The sequence below is a fragment of the Hibiscus syriacus genome, unplaced genomic scaffold (assembly GCF_006381635.1).
Source record: "Hibiscus syriacus cultivar Baekdansim isolate YM2019G1 unplaced genomic scaffold, ASM638163v2 tig00111877_pilon, whole genome shotgun sequence".
Taxonomy (NCBI): domain Eukaryota; kingdom Viridiplantae; phylum Streptophyta; class Magnoliopsida; order Malvales; family Malvaceae; genus Hibiscus; species Hibiscus syriacus.
Window position 1 is genome coordinate 1,046,607 of NW_024063208.1, and position 19,779 is coordinate 1,066,385.

General features: G+C 36.8%; 2 protein-coding genes and 2 pseudogenes across 2 annotated transcripts; 1 reads left to right on the top strand and 3 right to left on the bottom strand.

Annotated features, from left to right (window-relative positions):
- Positions 1–1,709: 1,709 nt before the first annotated feature.
- On the top strand, positions 1,710–3,845 carry LOC120172683 (annotated as a pseudogene).
- Positions 3,846–4,347: 502 nt separating this feature from the next.
- Positions 4,348–5,139, bottom strand: LOC120172750 (wall-associated receptor kinase-like 20). The gene has a single exon (XM_039180137.1). The coding sequence runs from the start codon at positions 5,137–5,139 to the stop codon at positions 4,348–4,350; it is 792 nt and encodes a 263-aa protein (XP_039036068.1).
- A 2,748-nt stretch (positions 5,140–7,887) lies between these two features.
- Positions 7,888–12,899, bottom strand: LOC120172684 (ultraviolet-B receptor UVR8-like). The gene is made up of 11 exons (XM_039180088.1): positions 12,623–12,899; positions 11,851–11,929; positions 11,646–11,730; positions 11,245–11,376; positions 10,923–11,159; positions 10,554–10,793; positions 10,011–10,054; positions 8,777–8,959; positions 8,576–8,666; positions 8,452–8,495; positions 7,888–8,220 (listed from the first exon to the last, which is right to left on the bottom strand). The coding sequence occupies exons 1-11, from the start codon at positions 12,826–12,828 to the stop codon at positions 8,098–8,100; spliced, it is 1,464 nt and encodes a 487-aa protein (XP_039036019.1). The 5' UTR covers positions 12,829–12,899; the 3' UTR covers positions 7,888–8,097.
- Positions 12,900–16,741: 3,842 nt separating this feature from the next.
- Positions 16,742–19,575, bottom strand: LOC120172680 (annotated as a pseudogene).
- Between the last annotated feature and the right edge of the window lie 204 nt (positions 19,576–19,779).

The window sequence follows — 19,779 nt, forward strand, 5'->3', positions numbered from 1 at the left end:
CAATAGGTTCTCAACGATTTGGAGATGGCTTAAGGGAGTAATGCCTATGAAGCTGAGGTGGATGAGCTCAAGAAGGATTTCCTCATATGCAAGGGAGCCATGATTGAATGGGGTGTGTTCAAGACCTTCTTGGAGGGACTCAGACCCGTGGCGATGCTCAGGGGAGAGCAAGGAGATGCCCAGAGACTTTCGGAGGCCATAGATATAGCTGGAAAGCTGACCGAGCTTGCGAGAGACAAGCCAACTAGCGTTGTGTCATCCAGGCCCATGCTCAGGGATAGTGGTAGTAGTGGGGAGATTGGGAAGAGGTGCAGATAAGAGATGGCAAATGAATCTCTTTGAATGGCCAAGGTGAGCCATCGACTGTTTGTATCCAAGGAAAACCATCTGAAAAAATATCAAGGCTAAGTCCGGTGTGAAGAAAAAGGCGAGCAAGGAAAAGTTGAAGTGCTACTTCTATGATGGTCCTCATTTAATTAGAGAATGTCCCGAGAAAAGTCACCTTACTACCATCATTAGGGTAATAAGCAAGCCAAAAGGAGGAGTAGCAATACTTGGCGCGATTACGAGTGTTAATGTTGTCAAGAAGGAAAATGACGCAAGTGCAAGTGAGAAAGCAGCCAAGCCAAGAAAGGGACTTGGATCGATTGCGAGTGTCAATATGGCAAAGCCAAGAGAAATACAAGGTATGACTGCGGATATTAAGGTAACCAAACCCGAAAAGAGGCCTGACGTGATTGCAGATGTCAAGGTCGCCAGACCAGAAAGTGGTGTGACTACAAGTTCCAAAGTAGTCAATCCAAGATCGAGACGTGACGAGACTACATGTATCAAAGCAGTCAAGTACAGGAAGAGACCCAGTGCGATAGCGAAAGATAAAGTCGTCAAATCGAGGGTGAAAAGTGAGCAAGTTCACTCACAGTATGCCAGGATGAAGGCGCGGTCCAAGTTAAGGCATCTCAGGCATAAAGGGACACTTAAGGAGTATGTGAGTCGATTCAGAAAGCTCATACTCATAGTCTCGAGTTTGACTGAAGAAAATGGGTTTTTTACCTTTATGTTCGGATTGAAGCCATGGGCGAAGAAAGTGTTGGAGCGAAGGGAAGTCAAGGAATTGTCTAAAGCCTTGACAATCGCCGAGTCCATCAGAGAATTTGGAGTCAATAAGAGCAAGACTTCCAAGGCAATGCTGAAAGCCGAGGGTAGTGATGAGAGAATTCGTGATAAAGGCAAGTCAAAGGATGAGAAATATAGTTTCTCGAGTGGCAATAAGTCAATTATGTGTAAGATTTTTAAGATTTTTTTTTTTGAAGGTTCAAGATTTAAGTGTTGTTAGTGCTAAAGTTGTCTCGCAGTAAGTCTTCCTTTAAAACTTATATCGTAGTTTGGTCAGAGATGAATTTTCGACGATTAAAAAAAAAGGTTCGAACTATTAATTAGATTGTATAATATAGAGAAAACCTGTAAATATTGGACTCTGTATAATATATTTTTACAGGCGAGCCATTATTCATTGTAATAATGTAGTAATTTCTCAGCTTACTTGGTTAATACAAAATTTATCCAAATGAAAATAATTAACCTAAAAAATTGTGTACCCACAATTATGAGAGGAAAGCAACGACGTCGTAACATGCATCTAAAAGTATCAAAAGCCCTCGCATCTACTCGTCTAATCTAAATAGCCTCCGCTCCTCCCTCTAAGATCCCGCGAAACCCTAATTATGGCGATCGACAAAAACGAACCTACAAGCTCCGTTAGGGAGAGCTAGAGGAAGACGACGATCTGGACTTCTTGTTACTACCCAAGGAAGTTATCGGCCAGGATGAAAACGGGATCAAAAAGGTGATCGAATACAAGTTCAACGAAGAAGGTAATAAGTTCAAAATAACGACGACGACCCAAGTCCGGAAGCTGGCGAAGGCCCGTTTGAGTAAACAGGCGTTGGAGAGGAGGAATTGGGAGAAGTTCGGCGATGCGGTGCGTGAAGATGTTGGGAGTCGTCTCACAATGGTTTCAACTGAAGAGATCCTTCTCGAACGGCCTAGAGCCCCTGGTTCGATTCTAATTACTCTTTTCATCAAATTTTATTGGTTTTGTGTGGTTTATTTTAGATTTGATTAAATTGAATATATAATGTTTGAAGTGTTAGACTATTATGATTGATTGTTGCCAAATTTCTCATATCCGGGTTTGATTATTGTTAAATATCTTCTATTTGGATCTAATAATTATTAAAATTCTTCTGTTTTGGATTGATTTTTGGTGAATATTATTTTATTTGAGTGTTGTTAAGTTTCTTCTATTTGGATTTGATTGCTTTTATATTGCATTTGGATATTAATTGGCCAAAGAAAATTGTGATTTAACTTTATGGAACAATTTTGTTAGATTGGCGTTGAGCAATTATCATCCTTGAAGAATCAAAAACCAGAATTGTGATCTTATTGGATAATGTAATGCAGGATTTCATCTTTATATGGAATAACAATGATAGATCTCGAGTTCCAGTGCAGTCGTCTTATTCATTTTCAGTCAATTGTCTTCTTTTTCTGTATAGGCAACTTTCGAGAACATTGCTAGCAATTTGTAAAAGCAGCGGTTAAAACGAGCTTGATTTGAATCGTTTTGTTATGTTGGTTAATTAGCCAGTTACATATTGGCCGTTGTGGCTGTTGATTTGTGTGAATGGTCAGTAAGCCACCGATTGCAATTGTTCATGGCCTTTCTACACAGTGAAATGGAACTCTGCATTTTTCACTTTTGAGCCATTAACTACATTCGTCGCTAAAATTTCACCCGTGTTTTTGTTCAATTACTTGGTTCTTTGTTTAAAATTAATGCTTGTATATTTCGTTTTCGGTTTTGTATTTCAAATGACTGTAATTTAATGTGGAATGGTCATGGGGCAGCCGATTGCATTTGCATCTTTGATTGTTGAATTGTGACAAGTTATTGATTTCATTCCAAGGCCATTAACAACATCCGAGAAACATTTGTTTTCTAAAATCTGCGAGTTTGTTTGTATCTATGATTATGAAACAAGAACTTGCAAAAATTTGGGTCTTTATCCCTTTTTTGGTTTTTGGATTTAAAAACCTTTGGAATATCGAATTGTTTACAGGTACCAAACAGGAAGAAATGAAGGTTGCAGGGGACAGCTTGGCTCAGCTCAGCAAAGGAGGTCCTGTGCTTATAGTGTGCTGTACATGTGGCAAAAAAAGGTGATCACTGGACTTCCAAATGTCCTTACAAGGATCTTGCAGCTCCAGTTGAAACCTTTGTCGAGAAACCTGCAGTGTCCGAGGCCTCTGTGGCTGCTCCCGGAGCTGGAAAGGGAGCCTACGTCCCACCAAGCATGAGAGCTGGTGCAGAGAGAACCACTCGATCAGATGAGACGTAGGAACGATGGAAACTCTGTGAGGGTAACCAACTTATCTGAGGACACCCGGGAGCCCGACTTGCATGAACTGTTCTGACCATTCGGTGTCGTGACTCATGTGTATGCTGCAATGGATCAAAAGACGGGCACAAGTAGAGGGTTTGGTTTCGTGAACTTTGTGAACAGAGGGGACGCCCAGAGAGCTATTAACAAGCTGAATGGATATGGTTACGACAATCTCATCCTTCAAGTTGAGTGGGCGACCCCAAGAACAAACTAGAAAGATTATCATCTTCATGGGGTTTAGCGTGTTCTCTCTAACATTGTCAACAGTGGCATTCAACTGTCTGAAAGTTCAGATTTTGGCCGTTTTCCCCGTTTTATTTTCTTTCAAGTTTATGTTCCTGCATGACTTGTGTTCTGTTTATTTTATTTATTTTAGTTGAATTCCTGGTTCCTGGATAGCTTTTTTGTTATGTTACCGATTTATGCCAATTGATAGTTTTGGAAGTGATTGATTCAAAGGCTTAAACTTCTCCTTGTATCATGCATTAAATCACTAGGTTTGAACCTAATTATTCGAATGATTAATTTGATTTGAGATTTGATATAAACTCAAATATGATGACTTAAATTTGATTTAAAATTTGAAACAAATTGTTATAAAAAATAACTTAAATCAAAAGCAACCTAAAAGTTAACTCGCAATTAAAATAAAGTAACCAAGATGTAAACTTATTCATAATTGAGGGATCAAAATATAAACAAAAAATTTATGTTTGTTTCAAATTTAATGATATAGTGATATTATTAAAATCGACTGTATCCGAAATTTAAATAAATTGTTAAAATCGATAAAAAAAAATATTTTTGATGTTTTTGTTAGAGCATTTTCATTGTTTAATTTAGGTTTCGTAATTTTTCAATAAAATTGAACTGTCCAGTTGAATCCATAATAGTCCAATCAAATTAAACCAAACCCACTCGCAGCGCAAACCCCTTTAATCGGATCCCAATACATCCCGGAATTGCATAAACACCTCCGGATCCCATTTGAATTCGGGTCGGGTCCACAAGTGGAGTTCTCATCACAGTCCACTTGGGTACCGCATATTGGTTCAGGCGGCGAAACCCACTGGAATTCCATCCCCGGTTCAGGCCACTGATTCACCGGCAAATTCGTTTTCAAGTTAACGAAGCTAGTGTAAGCCCTACACCCGGTTTCCCTCGCCCGAATGGCGTACGCCGTCGCACTCCCGCCGGCTTTAAACGTACAACAGATCGGCGCCGCCTCACAAGCCATAGCTTTCGAAGTCTCGTTGACGTACACGTGGCACAATCCCGTAGCGGAACAGTCCAACGGAGAACGGAGTATAGAATCCGTACAGTTCAAGAGCATAATGGTGTTTCCGCTGGTGATGTTGAAAGGCAAGCTGCTGTTGAGCTGCACGCCATTGAAGGGGAGGTCGGTCGTGATGCACGTGTTCGGCACGAGACTCGCCGGCTGAATCACTATCCGTTGATTCAAAGGATCAATGGACGTGATTGGATAGGAATTAATGAGAGTGTCGAAGATCAGTGAGCCCGCGTCGCAGCGGATTTTGTAGTTCTGGTCGCCGCAGGTGGGACCGGTCGAGAGAGGGTAAGGGAAGGCGGTGGGACCGCAGTCCGGACAGCGGTTGACGGCGAGCGTTAAGCCGGCAGCGCACGTTATAAGAAGAAGCGCTGTTGAAAGGAGCTTAAACGTTACCGCCATTTTTGTTTGTGATGATTGAATTGAAGAGGATACGTTTGTGTTTTTAAATGTGTTGAATCCCGAGGGTATATTTGTAAATACCTGTATCATTAAGGTTAAGAAAATTTCCTAAACGTTTAGGAATAAAGTACATAAGAAGTTACTAAATTATATCTCAACGATCATTTTAATTATTAAATTTTTAAAAGTTATAAATTAATTAATATTTTTTAAATGTTATAAAATATTCATTAAATTGAACAGCTCGATATAATACTCATGAAAACAAAAAGTTAACGTCTGTTTCAAATTTAACAACACAATGGCCTTATTGTTATAATTTTAATTAATTAAGTGACTTGATTGTAACTTTCTGAAATATAGTTACTCGATGTAAATTTATTAATAAGATAGTGACTCATGGTGAAATGTGTCCAATTGATATTAAAGGATGTGGATTGAGTTAAAAAGAAATTATTTCCAATTATGGAATATTATCCATAGAATATGATGATATAAATAAATTTCTCAGTATACATATATATTAAGATTTTTTTTTTCGTTTAATATATGAAAATATGAAATTAGAAAATTCAATCTATCCTAGTAGCTTTCAAGCTTGGTGGAGTTTTAAAAGTCTTATTTCAGTTAACTAAATAATTTGACAATCCATGAAATCTTGTCATATTTTATACTTTTTAATTATTTAATGTGTTATCATTTATCATATACACGTTAACAATGGAATCTTCCGTTTCATTTTAAAGAGATAAAAAGAAATTACGTCATACCAGACATAGACTTTCCTTAAAAAAGCTACAAATACATTTAAATATGATTATCATATTTTCTATTAGCACATTAACAAATAAAATTAATTAAATTAAAATTCAATCTCTAAAATAACGAAGTTTAAACTTATATATCTTATATTTACTTAAGTGAATTTAAATAAATAAAAAAATCACTTCAACTCGTACATAAAATGTTCCATATTTATCAAACGCAAACCCTAAACTCCTTTTAACCATAGTCATTTATCTTCGTAATTTTAATATATCTCTACTTGCCTGACTGAAAATCCTGTTTGGTTTCCGGGGAAGTGAAACTTGATGGTGGTCACCGGTTGCTGTCCGAGCCATCATCGGATAAAGTGTTTACTAAATCTGCTTCAACATAGGTAGGTTTCTGGTAGTGAAATGAGAAATCACCCTGGAGAAACTCCTCATATATGAGGAAATAACATTACATAAACAATTAATGATAGTATAGTTTGAATTTTAAATATATATATATATATATATATATATATATATATATATATATATATATATATGTATGAAAGCTACAAATATATACAATGGGCCTACTTATATTTTACATCTCGATTGTGAAAGTCGTCCTAGTCATGGTGAACCTCAGCCCTGAAAGAATCGGAACATGCATAACGTCTCCAAAAACTCGCCGAGGGCCGTGACTGACGGGATACACCTGTTGAGAAAGAAATTGTTAATGGTGGTAGTCGAAAGCAGTCGTTGAGCGATGGAGATAGAAGGGGTAAGGTTAAGTCGAGATCAAGTGGAAAAATGCATACGAAGGGGTATTTTGATGAAAAGTCGTCTGAAGAAGCAAGGAGGAGGAAAATCGAGTTTCACAATTGGTGGAAATCGAAAATCCGTAATGGGTACAGAAGTGGTTGTTACACGTTATTTATCGAAAATTTACTAGGGAAGATCCATTGGAAGATGTTTGGATCTCTTTTTTTGCACCCACGGTCCGATTATTGATGATTTCATTCCTAACAAAAGAAATTAAAAAGGGGTTCATTTTGGGTTCATTAGTTTTGCAAAAATCGAAGAAGCAAGGAAAGTAATCTCAGAAATGAATGGCTTCTATATTGACGGAAGCAAAATTAGTGTTTCTTTAGCTAAATTTAAACCTCGACATTCTTTTTGGAGAAAGACCTCTACAACTATTCACCACAAATCGGGGATGAAAGTTGTTTCGAGGAATAATCATAATGAAGTTGAAGGTGTTATGGACGAGGATAAATTCCACGTGTTGAGTAAATATCTAGTGGGTTGGTGCAAAGACTTTATCAAAATCGGTAATCTCGCTAGTCAAATGCAAGCCAATGGACTCATTGGTTTCTCATTAATGAGAGATGTTGAAAATGCAGTACTTATGATTTTTGAAGACTCTTCTTCCTTGAGAAGTGTGAAGAATGATGAATCACAAACTCTCGCTAAGTGGTTCTCCAGAATTGAAGCCTGGTCAGAAAGTTTAGTATATTATTAGTTTGCGAGGGAGTTCCTTTTTCACGCTTGGAATTGTGATACTTTCAAAAACATTGCAGACAAGTGGGGTAATTTATTAGCAATCGACGAAAGCTATCAATCACCATCATCTTTTAATCAGGCGAAAATTCAAAAACTCACAAAGGAAAATTTGAAAATTGACGAGTCGTTAGAGTTGAAGGTCGGTACTAACTCATTCAAAAGCATGGTGCGTGAAATTGGGCCTTCCTTCAAACCAAATTCTTGGGTCCCTGAAAAAGTCTATACTCATTAAATCTCGTTTCTTCAATTGGGTCTTTGATTTAGTTTAATGATTGCAGGTGTTGGTTTTCTTTTGTGTTTTGTTCTTTTGCGTTGTAGGTGTAAATTAGAAAAAGATACTTGTCGATGGGATTTTCTGGTTGAGGAAGTGAGAGATTTAGGTGTTTCTGGTTTGTTGTAATGGTGTATTTCTCCATTTGAGAATATTTCGTGTATCCATATGTATTCGATACTATTATTAATAAACTATGAGGTACTCTTTTCTTCCTTCCAATGTTCTTTAACATACTTCTTAGTATGTGGACGAATATGAAGGGAGTTTTTAATGAGACAACTTCTATAAAAAAAAAAACTTAGATAATGCATCGACTTGAAAGAATGCTAACATAACAAAACTGTTCCGAGACCTGGGTCAAGGTACTCAGGTGGGTGACTCCGCTAGAAGCAAGGTATGCCACCATCCGCATGCGATGCTTTTCGGGCTGCAAGTGTCTATGATAACTTGAGAAGGGATATTGCGATCAATCACGTCACCGAGGCCGAGCTGTTTCAGACACCAACTTAGGATTTTAGTTTGAGACCGCAACAACGCGTAACAGAAGGGAAGATGCAAAACTACCGATTATCCTACTTTGAAGCACTAACGAGTGCGTAAAATCTCTAGGATTATTCCCTAAAATACAGATTTAAAAGAAAATTGATTTGATATCGAAGGATAGTGTTATAAAATCGAGCTGCCAGCTAGTTTGATCACTGAACAGAGTGAGCATGATACCTGGCCATACTTTTTCCATCCCCAGCAGAATACTTTGCTGTCCTCTTCAAGCAACCAAAACAGAGTCAACAGGCAGGCAAAAAATGAAACAGCGAAGAATTCCAAAAATGCATGGCCAGCATACCTGTGAGTACAGCACTGTGTCGAGCCCCACACGAGACAAATTTTACATGCGTATTTTCCAAACTCGGATCATCCAAGAGCCTTGGGAGAGTCTGATTTTGAAATTCAAACAATAAGACTAGTGCAGAAACTTTCTTGCGGTCGGGAAAAAAGATCACTGGAGGAAAATATGGAATTCAAAGAATTGAAACACAGTGCATACCTCGGCCTGATCACCTCCGGTTCCCAACTGCCCGAACTGATTCCCACCGAACGCATACACATCACCATCAGCTGACACGCAAACTGTGTGCCAGAGTCCTGCAGCAACCGAGTTTATCCTAATGCCCAGTAAGGAAGATACACAAGCTGGGCTTAGTTCATCATCTGTATTTCCTTGCCCGCACTTGAAAAAACAATAATAAAAAATTAACTCCTAAATCACAACACTTGAGGACAGAATAACCATTTTATCTAGCAGAGGAGAGATGAATATAGGAAAAGGAATTGAGAAGATTATCCCTTATTAGATTGAACTTCATCTTCAAGTTTACTGAGCTTTTTTCTCCACCAGTTTCTACTTTACCTACATACCGATCCTGAAGAATAGTTAATTTGAGAAATTCCAATCACTGTCAGGGATGGATAGAAAGATTGAAACACTGAACATGCCAGTTGAAGAAGCGGACTATGTTTGAATGAATGAAGGCCATAATCAGTTAACCTTTCTCAAGCTTTTGAATATACAATTAATTAAGTATCATTAACAGAAGAAAAGGAGCAACGTCTGCTTCAAGTGAAGCACATCCATCCATAATAGAAGATCACTTTTAGGCAAATAGACCGGGGGGCAGGGGGGGAGATAATAGAATTACAATAGACGTAGGTGATTATTGTTAAGCTAATAAACTTAAGAAAAAATAAATCCAAGGGGGAACAGATAGGTGGGAATGGTTTCAATATATTACTGTTGATATAATTGACACCTAAACTATGATATGATTAGAATCTCACATAGGAAAAGGACAGTGCTGATAAAGATTAGCACCATAATCTGCTTTGATGATGGAACACAAGAGCATCTGTTAGTTTTTTATTCCTGGTACCTCCTCAGTTGGGGGATTTTTTTGGTCATGTGATGATTGATGAATGACCAACTCAAGTAAAAAATAATACAGTGCTAAGCCTTGGGGAAACTTGAGAGAATATATTCTTTTAACAGAACTGCGCCAAACTATTCAATGCTAGAATGTTACAATTGAATTATGAATACGGCATCTTACCTGTCCATAGAGTCCCCATCCAAAAGTAAGTAGTGCTCCAGCATCTGTTAAGGCACCATATTGCTTAATGTGATAATGGTATCAATCTAATTTGAGAATATATTCTTTAACAGAACTGCGCCAAACTATTCAATGCTAGAATGTTACAATTGAATTATGAATACGGCATCTTACCTGTCCATAGAGTCCCCATCCAAAAGTAAGTAGTGCTCCAGCATCTGTTAAGGCACCATATTGCTTAATGTGATAATGGTATCAATCTAATTTGAGATGAACAATTAAATAAAGATATACATTAAAACCCAGACATCCAACAAGTCGAGCTTCTCATGTCATGCAACATTCTGATGAATCATTAATCATCCTAAGGTTTACTAATATCGCAACTTCAGTTCTTCACCCATTTTCATGGATATATTGCATATCAATGGATCTATGATTGTACAAGAGATGGTTTAATTCCAAAGTTATCAATTTGCCTCCAACCATGTATTCCAAGATGAGCCATATCTGTTCGATTAATCACTCTAAACCTTTATTAAATTAATGAATTTTTGTTCAATTTATTGGCTTATCTCATTTCAACTTCTAGACTACATCAGAATTCAGAATAACTTCTTCTCCAGCAAGTGTAACCATATACAATAGCTTTTTATAACTAGTTCAAATTTTCATGGCAATTTAGCCAGTTCAACAAGAGAATGATAAAAGGCATACCTGTGATTACCACACTGTGTCTCCCCCCACAGGCAATCCCCTTTACGTAACTTCCAGGAACTCTAAAACTCTGCATCTCTGAACTCAAGCTACCTCGAGAAAGGGCAGAAGCTCTATATCTCCCAAAAGAAGGGAGCTCAATACAAGGTACAGGATGAGGTGAGGATACCATTCGTACCCTGGAACCCAAACCAAGCTGCCCCTCGCCTCCATAGCCCCAACCCCAGACCTGCCCAACATCTGAAACTCGGGGAAAATTAGGATTCATCCAGTAACTTTCTTCATAAAAAGAAACCATTTACAGCTTGAAATATCATATAACCAATCTAGACTCATTTCACTGATTTGTCCAATGGGCTGGGCAACTACCTGATAATGCTAAAGTGTGGCGCCCACCGGCAGCTACAGTTGCAATCCTTACTCCTGGATTCAAAGTTACTAGACAAGGCAATGCCGAGAGAGTTTCATCACCATATGATGAGCTTTCAGCAGAATGTTTTGCTGATGATATTCTTCTTCTTTTTGTAGTTTCCTCTCCTCCTCCTTTACTATCAGCAGCAGAAAATGTCCCACCACTTGATTTTGAGCCTTGAGAACGAAGGCTCGCTTCAAGGATCTCACCCTTCATAAAATGAGTATACCAACAAGATCATATATCAAAATCTGTTATCTTAACCCAAAAGATGTTTACCTTGCTCCTCCAAAAACGTGTTCTGTCTTTCAAATGCATCCTTCTCGAAGCTTGTACCCATGGGTGAATCACCAAATACCTTCCCTGAGGGAATACACTCTTTCCACCCCCATGTATAAACTTCTGCATTCTCTGTTAATAAGAAATTGAATTGACTTATCAGTTTAGTCACTTACCAAGGCTCCAACTACTTCCTAGTTCTACTAGTTAAAGTCCTAAAAAATAAAGTCATATTTGACTAAACAGGTGAAACATCTATCATACACAATTATCCCATGTCTGACACAAAATAAAAAACAATTTTTTTGTACAATACTCCTATATGACACACACCCGAGTCCAAGTATCACAGAGTAAACCAAGTGAGTGAGAGTAACAAAGTACGGAAGTCTCAGTATTACCTGTAACTGCAGCACAGTGAGCCCAGCCAGCTGCTGCTTTCACTATGGAAGCTTCAGTTGGAAGTGGAAATGGCTCTAGAATTTCCTGGAACACGCAAATTACATAAAAAGGGAATGTAAATTTTAATATGCTAAGGCTAAACAAATATGACCCCAACAAAAAGGAAAAAAGAAATAAGAGGGAACATATAGTGCAATTAAATACCCCATGCTTCCCGGATGTGACGTAGCTTTGACCTAAATCATCTGTTGAACCCCATGTGATTAGCTTCCCTGAATCTAAAGTTTTAAACAAAAGCACCATTAGTAACCGGAGTAATGCATACAATTTTTCTTTGTACTTGCCAAAATACAGCTAAAAACACTATTAAAAAGAAAAAGAAGTTCGATTCACTGCTCCATTTTGTCTATTAACAACATGAAATTTGAAAGCCGTCTTTTTCTAATGTAAAGCAGAGAGACAGAATTGTAATTAAAACACAGTCAAACAAAGAGCTCAAGTGAACTCAATATCGCTAGCTTAACTCAATTTAGTTAACTTCGAGGTAAACAAAAACAAAACAAAAACAGTGAAAGTTTTTAAATTTCTCTTCCTCTACTTCTCTACATTTTCTCTCCAACCAAACAGATCAAAATGTACCAAGTCAAAAACTCAGTAAAACAAAGAGCTGGAATGAACTCAATATCGATAGCTTCTAACTGAGTTGACTTCAAAGGAAAACAAAACAAAGACAACGGAGAAAATTGGAAATTTCTCTTCCTCTGCTTCACCTACATTTTCTCGGTGACCAAACAGATCAAAATGTACTAATTCAAAACTCCACCAACTCAACCAAAATTACACATCATAAAAATAAAAGCCGTATTAAGAATAAAATTTATCATATAGGAGAAAAAAAACCGATTTCATAATCAAGAGAAATTAAAAAAAAGGCAGAAGAGAAGTTTAGAGATTTGTAAAGAAAAGCAACCGGAGAATGGCGATGGCGAATCCGCAACCGCCACCGCATACGTCGATCCAAGAGCAACCGCCGGAAGCCGGAATCCGCGCGACAGTCGGCGATAAAAGCGGTGTCCTTTGAGGCAATGCTCCGGGCAAATATCCCCACATGAAAACCACGCGCTCTTTGTTAACTACTTCCTCCATTTTCACCTCCATGATTTCTTTTCCTTCTCCATTCATCTCCCAACGGAGAAAGGAAAAGAACCAATTTTTATATATATTTTTTATTTTATTTTATTTATTCAGACTTCAGAGTGTTTTAGGTTCGTTTTAAAGCCCAAATTTTGGGACGAATAAGAAGAAGCGGGGGGTCGTATCATTTGCAAGTGAACGAGATGTGCCACGTAAGACGAGCACGCTGGGATCGAAATCCACGTGGCGTAACATGAGCCGGTAGATTCCTCAGCGTTTTCTAGCCGCACGCTGGGATCGAAATCCACGTGGCGTAACATGAGCCGGTAGATTCCTCAGCGTTTTCTAGCCAGTAGTTGAAGAGGAAGTTTCTGGAACGTTACCTCTTTTTTCCTTCTCCCTTCCTGATTGTGAAGTTACATAGCGCTCGTGCTTGATGGCGTGTTTCATTTTAATTTTGACACGTGTCCGACGTAGCTTCACTCCTAATCATTGCGATTTTCCACGCGTCGATATAGAAGGTGGCTTTGTTGAAAAGTCTCCTGACACAGTCATTTGATATCGATTAATGGTTTTTTCGAAATTTATTGTGAGAGCAACATTCTAATTTAGTTTGTTGAATTTATATATGATATTAAATTAATTTTTGATTTATTTAAAAAATTTGGTCTCATTTTACTAGATAAATTAATCATTCGTTATTTTAATCATGTATAAATTATTTTATTAGTTTAAAACAAAAGCATGACAAAAAAATTCTTAGATAATGTGTTAGAAAATAGATTGACTTATTTAAGGTATTGAAGAATTTATTTGTTGGACTTTATACGTGTTTTTTAAAGTGTTGATTGAAAAATATAATGATTAATTGATGTGTTTAAGAAGACAATCGAAAGATACAACATCTTCTTCAAATTACATGTAGTAGGAACATCAAATCAAAAAAAAAATAGCAATATAAAGAGATACGTGTACGAAGCTGATGTCTTTTGAAACCCTAAAACGAATACTACCTTGATGCATTGTTGGTACAAACTTTGGAGACTTTTCTTTTCAATTTTTGGGTTGAAATAAGAAAAAATTATTGTCGATAAAATGTCATCTCAATGTAACAAGAAGAAAAGTAGTATAGGTAATGGTACGATCCCACTTTATGTAAATACGATTCTTTTTAGCTTTAGGTTGTGCACGATTCGTGGTTTGCCCATATTTAGCTCACAAGTCAAATCACGCAGAGAGGTCAATCCTAATCGGTACATAATTATTACAATGTATGTTGTCTTTTCATTCTAATAAATACTTCTCTATTTCATATTTTATATATTTTAAAAAGAATGCATAAGAATAAAATTAATCTCAAACATTTGTAGAAATGTTAGTTTATCTTTACCCTTTTTAGAGTATTTTATCAAAATAATTACGTTGAATAAAAATTATTAATTAACTAATGATAAATATGTATTGTTAATACGATAATTTTATATGCGTTTAATTGATGATATGACACATATCATATTATCTAAATTGATGACATGACATATAACTCATCACTCAAAATAATAAAATAATATGTATCATGTTACTTAAAATGATGATACGATATATCTTATACCATCTAAATAATAATGCGTACATGTCGAATCATCAATTAAGTATATTTGATAGTATTTTCAATACAATATCTTATATGTTTAAATTGTATTTATGTAATAAACAATTATCCTATATATAATGTTACTTGTTAAAACTTTACCTATATAAGTCGAACTTGTGAGATTTAATAAACCCAAATTTAAATTACAAAAATGGGGTCTATTGAATAAGACTCGTAACTAACCCAAAAACAAGTCTATCGGTAGAAATATCTCAAAAATAATTAAAATTAGAAACTATTAATTTTCAAGCCTAAGGGGTACGGACCCGTAAAGGCCGAAAACATTTTTGGACCGTCCATTAGCTTAAACCACATGTTTTAGGGCCGCATTTATGCATGAAACTATTGCGTGACCCAAAATCTCTAATGATGTTGATATTGTGTTTTAAGATGAGAGAAGTTTAATGATTCCGATTGGGGCCCCTCCCACGATCATGTGGTTGAAATTGATGGGCTTATCATTGGGCACAATATATCATGTGATGGAGAAATGAAGCCCAATCATTGTTTGACATTGGCCTACCTCAAGAGTCAAATAATTGATGTCTATTGGATCACATGTGATTGCATTGGGAACATGTTGGGCCCTCAACTATTGGACTAGCAAAGCACACGTAACTCGTCCCATTAATGGGTCAGTCGGGTTGATTTTTCATCACTTAATCATTGATGATAATTTAACTTGTATTCTACAAATTTTGGTTCAATCAAATTTATTAAAATTATTATTTTTAAATTAAGTATCAGCTCAGATCAAATCAAATTTTATAAATAATGAATTCAAGTTTAAATTTAGGATAAAATTTTCAAAGCCTAACTTGAATCAAACAAAAAAAAAATTCGTCTACAAATTTAAATATAATTATATAACATTCCTCTCTCTATAGTTTTTCCTACTAAGTCCTCATTTCACGAATAAAAATAACTATATGTATTGAGTCAGATTTAGATGAAGAAAACATGGGATCAAATTGATCGAGAAAAAAGATATGTTTTTTTTATTAACTCAAGTCCAATGAAGGAAATATGCTTCTCAAGTGAAATCAAATTCAGATAGAAAATATATTTCTCGAGTTAGATCAGTCAAAACCCTAATTCAACCCAACATATTATCATCTCTAATTAATCTAAATTAAATAATCATATCTTACCTATAAATATTTCAATTTATTTTAAAAATGATCAAAATTAAAAAATAATTTGATCAAATAATTCGAAGTAACAAAAAAAAAAGTAATAACTTGACTTGAAAAACTCGAATAATCTAAACTCAAAATAACAATATCACACTTGAAATGACCGGAATTTGTTTTTTTTTTAAGTCAAATTTATCCCTCTCAAATCCAACCTTATTATGAGATTGGAAATTCTAATAAACCAAGTCTTGTTTAGAACAACATATTAAGAAAAATGAAGAGTTTGGGAATAACCCTAACTTGGAACTTGCTTTCCTCGATTAGGGATTTTGGGTGTTCTTAGGACACTTCTAGGCTAATTACGATCATTTGATGGGTCGCAATAATAACCGTAATAAAGCAATGTCTTTATCTTAATTGCTTTTGCATGTGACAACGTCTAAGATTAGATGGTTAACATTTTACGTTTCGTGCCATTAAAGAGACAAAGAACACAAACGACAACCCATTTTTCATCGATGATTAAACCAGTTAACCCATGGTTCAAAATATGCAAACTGCAAAGAAATCCATGGGAATGGCATGGTTTCATAAGCATCCATGAATGCACGGGGGGACTATTCATGCAATCCTCACCTCTAAGAAAAACAATACACACGCAAAAGCATTGCCATTTGTACACACGCACAGCTCATCACTGCACCATAGGGAGACAAGAAGGTGCACCAACCAATTCTCATGATACCCTGGAACATATAGTCTTCGCCATTGATATAAGCTTCAAAGCTTGAAAATGAGAAATATTGAGATCTGATTTGGGGATGGAGAGTGAGAAGCAACAAGTGAATGGAGTTAGCTTCTTTCAGATGCCACTTCATTATCCAAGGTACACTATGAAGGATTACTTGGACATGCCAGAGTGGAAACTCGATAGGCTCTTGGCTGAATATGGGTTGCTGCTGGTGATTTGGATTACAAGAGAAGGTTTGCTATGGGTGCTTTTATCTGGCCTGATTCTATACATATACAAGTGTATTAGCATTATTTCATAATTATTGTTCTAATGAAATTCTGTATTTCTCCTCCAAATTTTCATTTTTCTTAGAAATTCATCTCAAATACTCATAATCGACGAGTATATGGACATAATTCGAGCTTAGGACGGGACGAAGTCGGATCTAGAAGGAAAAAAATGCAAGTTAAAACTAATATTGACATGTAATACATCATTAGGGTTTTGTTAAAAAAGCACTCCTTTGAAAAATATGGATTGTCTTGGCAATACTTCAAACACGCTTACCATTTGTGTTCATCACCTCCGAACACGCCTTTCATTAGGATTCTTCGGTTCTTCCATGGGAGCTTCTGCTGCTAGATCCATTCCATAGAGACTGCTGCCACTCCTCTTCTTTCTTGATGGCAGACTAGAGCACTCCTCGACAGATGCAGAGGCTTTCAACAGCTCCGACAACAGAGTCGGGCAAGATTCCTCCAAGTGCCGGAACCCTTCTGATTGCATTTCCTCTGCAAAACATTTGGAAGAATACATTAGTTTATGTCACACCACTGCCAAACACAGCAATATGTTAGATTATATTATAATATAAAAGTACAACTTTTCAACAGAAATAAGCAAGTTTGTGCCGATCAAAAAAAAAAAATCTAGTGCCAAACCCTCTTGAAGGTTATTCGATTATATATCCCTTAGGCCTTAACCTTCAAGAGGGTTTGGTAGACATATAAGCATCTTCCAGGAGTTAGATATGCATGGGGAGACATCAAAAGACCTCAGAAGAGCAAACAGTAGGAACCAAGTTCACATAACCTGGAATATGCACCGGTAGTGTTTACAAACACGCACCTCCCAGGTTTGCTGAAGTGGCAGCAAATTTCAAACATACGGCCTTAAGCTGTGCACAACGGTACTGCTCGGCAAGTGCAAGGGTTGTTGCCACTGTGTCAGCATTGAGTTCTTCAGACAATTTTGCCTCACACAACACTTTGAGCCTATCTAAATTGTACAGATCAGCAGCAGACAAAATATGCTGCATCATGTTAGTAGACATACATGTAGTCAAGGGGCCTGTAATCTCCTGAATATCCGAAAGCTTGTCGGTATAAATAAACAAGAGCACTGCCTGTGAGAAGTGAGAACAAGAATAAATTAGCCAATAAATGAAAATAGCGTATCTATAGAACTAAAACGTATGCTTGAATCATTGCCTCTAGGCAAGGCAAATGTATTACTACAAATTGGATCATACTTCTACTACTAATTCAGTGAGTCAAGATTCAAGAAGAATCATATACTCAGTATTATTCCTGTCAGGGGTTTGATTATACAACATGATAAATTCTAGTTTCATTATTCAAAATCCTAAACAAAGTAAAAAAGAAGCATAACCTTGAAGACAGAAGGCTCAACGTCTTTCACAACTACTTTATCCATGTTAGGATCCCCTACAAGCCCAAAAAACTGTGCTCAAAAAACAGGTGAGCGAGCAGCAAGGATCAACTTATGTGCCTTAAATGCCTCGTCACCAACCTGAAAAATTAAATCGCAACCAATCTCAGATTCTAACAAAGCCTTAAGGTTCTGACCCATGTCTGATGGTGGTACATGAATAGAACACTGTTTCAGCCCCTCAATGCGAGTTCTGACTACTACAACAGTGCAGTTCATGATTATGCAATCATCCTTTATATAGTCAGAAGCTTCTAAGGTTGTTCTTCTGAAAAAACGCTTGTAACCCCTGAATGCATGGAGGAAAGAACATAAAATCAACGCTTTGTTAAAATAAGACAAGACATGGATCCCAATATTTTTGCCATGAAATGTTAACATCTCATGGGACGAATACGACAATATACATAACAAACTTTGATCTTGATGATCATGGAAATTACATGCACATATTTTGACGAACCAATGGACATTTTTGAACCAAAAGGAACTTACATATCATTTCATCTAAAACATCCGAGTTACACGTCAGTGCCCCTAGAACCACCCCCATTTTCTTGTTTTCATATTAAACGAGATTGATATTTCTTAGACAGTTTATGTAAATTTTAATCTAATGCTTGGATCCTCAAATTAAGTGTAATTAAATTCGACCTGCAGGCTACTAGTCCTAAAACCAAACCCACATTTACCTATTCATCAAACAAAAGCATATAAACAATGTCATATCACACAAACCTCAAGTTCAGCACCCATTTTCCATCAAAATTTGCTTATGTATATAAATCTAATAACTATAACAGAAACAAAAACAACAATTAACTCCACAAATTATCAAATTCTTTCTGAAACAAACAAATAAATAATTAAAAGAAAACATAAAATTATGAACCAAACCCTGAGTTCCAAATTCAAAACTGTTACCACATGCTTCCTCTGTACTTCAACGCATAAGGCCCACTCTCCAATGCTCGATCAAAGTGGCTATGAACCTTATGCTTCCCTTTCCCACTCTGGTCCACAAGGGTGAGCTCAAAAAGTGCTCGAACATCGGTACCTTCACTAGCCAAAGCAATAAAAACCGAAACATACATCGCGGTATCCTCCGGATTCTTACCATCGGGGTAAAAGCAAACAGCCCAATCGTAACCTCCGACGGTAAAAATATCGCCGGCAATACATTTTCCGGGACCCATCCCTTTCGCCAAGGAGTAACCCTTGATCGTGAACTGATGTGACCCGTTCACCGTCTCGTTCACTGATTTCGATACCGTGCCCTCGGAATCATCCATGTTGCTCTTCTTTCTTTTCCTCATTGAGTCCCCAAAACCCTAACTCTAGAATTTCATTTACTGGACAAAATTAGGATAAATTATGAGAGTATAATGGGGAATTGAAGAGAATAGGCCAATTTGATTTTGTGTAATGGTAGCCGTAGCCGTAGCCGTAGCGGTAGCGGTGGCGGTGGCAGTGGCGGTGGGCGGCTGTAGCGGCGGAATGACCGGAGGGGACTGTGAAATAGTTTCTAGGATAATATTTTTTCTTCGGTAGAGTTTTCGAATTGGATCAGGCAAAAAGTATATAAGTTGTCGTTTTATGTGTAAATTACAGTATCGATCACTTTTTATTTTATTTTATTACTATTACAAGCACTCAAAATGGTTGTCCCTTGTTTTCATATGTAATGGGGTAAGGGGAGGTAAGATAGGAGGTTATTCCAACATTAGGTTGAAAACAGTTTTCAT